Below are 1,154 nucleotides of genomic sequence, written 5' to 3' on the forward strand. Positions count from 1 at the left end.
AGCCACCCCGACCTAATTCATGATGAGCCCACCAACTTCCTGGCATGATGCCCACGGTTAAAAACCACCGACATGTCAAGATCCAAATTCGAATCAGTTTCTGGTCCTGGTCAGATACCACTGTGTTCGCGCCGGCGCTCCAACAAAGAGGCGAAGTAGTGGTATCTTTCTGTTCATTACGAATGACACGCTTCGCCTGCTCCCTCCCCGTGCCCACTAGCGCTCCTGTCCAGAGCGAAGAGAAGGCGAAAAAGCGCCGCCAAAGCAGCATGAGCAGGCTTCTATTGCTACGCAACAAAAGAGCTGGATAGCATTTTGCGACCACATGTTTGAATTTGTTGTTAAAAAGATCCCTTGTTATACGGGATCCGACGCATCCAGCGGAGCGAAGCAGCGTTCCCTTCTTTTCGGCGGCATCCTTCCGCATTGGCGGCGAGTGGAGTGCCACAATCCCGTTCATCATTTTTGATCTACATAATCCAAATGCCATAGCACTGGCGACGTCTCCGGCATAAATGCAAGGAGGATGTATAGCTGATATAGGATCTTGTGGAACAGGATTTGATTCTGCAAGCGGTTCGGTACGAACGAAGAAATTTCGAACAAAAGGATCGGAACTCGCTGATAGGAAAGGAGAGAAAAACAAAGCAATGCCAAGAGCTCCGTCAATCCGCTGTTCATCGATAGACGAAGCTCTCTCTTTATCATCTCGCGCCAGATGCAACAAAGGATGAGTCCTTCTTTTTCCTTCTCGCGAACCACGGGAGCGCCTAGCACCTAGAGGAGCAAAGCTCAATTTCCTTTCAGGGTAAAGCGGCGCATAAAAAAGGGCTGGCCCGTCAAACGTCCGGTTCCTTCGCGAACGAAGTTCAGAATCAACAAGGGTTCGTAGAACGAAGGGAGTGTACAACTGGGGCGCAGCCCCACTTTTTTGTTCGTAACGAGGGAGAGATAGAATGGAGTTCTTCACGAAGTTCGAGACAAAGTAATAAAAAACTTCTCTATGGCCTCCTCGTTTTGAGACATTATGGCTTTGGGGTCGACCCCGGTAACAAAGAAGGAATCCATAAAAACGTGGGATCCGACACCATGATAAAATACTACCCTCATGATTAGACCATGTCCCTGAGATTTGATAAAAGAAAGGTGCATTA

At 48.6% G+C, this 1,154-nt stretch overlaps 1 protein-coding gene across 1 annotated transcript; it reads left to right on the plus strand.

The window, feature by feature from the left end:
- Positions 1-515: 515 nt before the first annotated feature.
- Positions 516-734, plus strand: LOC110277365 (uncharacterized). The gene has a single exon (XM_052256812.1). The coding sequence runs from the start codon at positions 516-518 to the stop codon at positions 732-734; it is 219 nt and encodes a 72-aa protein (XP_052112772.1).
- Positions 735-1,154: the final 420 nt, after the last annotated feature.

This window comes from Arachis duranensis, unplaced genomic scaffold (assembly GCF_000817695.3).
Source record: "Arachis duranensis cultivar V14167 unplaced genomic scaffold, aradu.V14167.gnm2.J7QH unplaced_Scaffold_95825, whole genome shotgun sequence".
Taxonomy (NCBI): domain Eukaryota; kingdom Viridiplantae; phylum Streptophyta; class Magnoliopsida; order Fabales; family Fabaceae; genus Arachis; species Arachis duranensis.

Excerpts from the sequence above, each read along its gene's own strand:
- LOC110277365 (XM_052256812.1), top strand. The coding sequence starts at position 516 with ATGCAAGGAGGATGTATAGCTGATATAGGATCTTGTGGAACAGGATTT.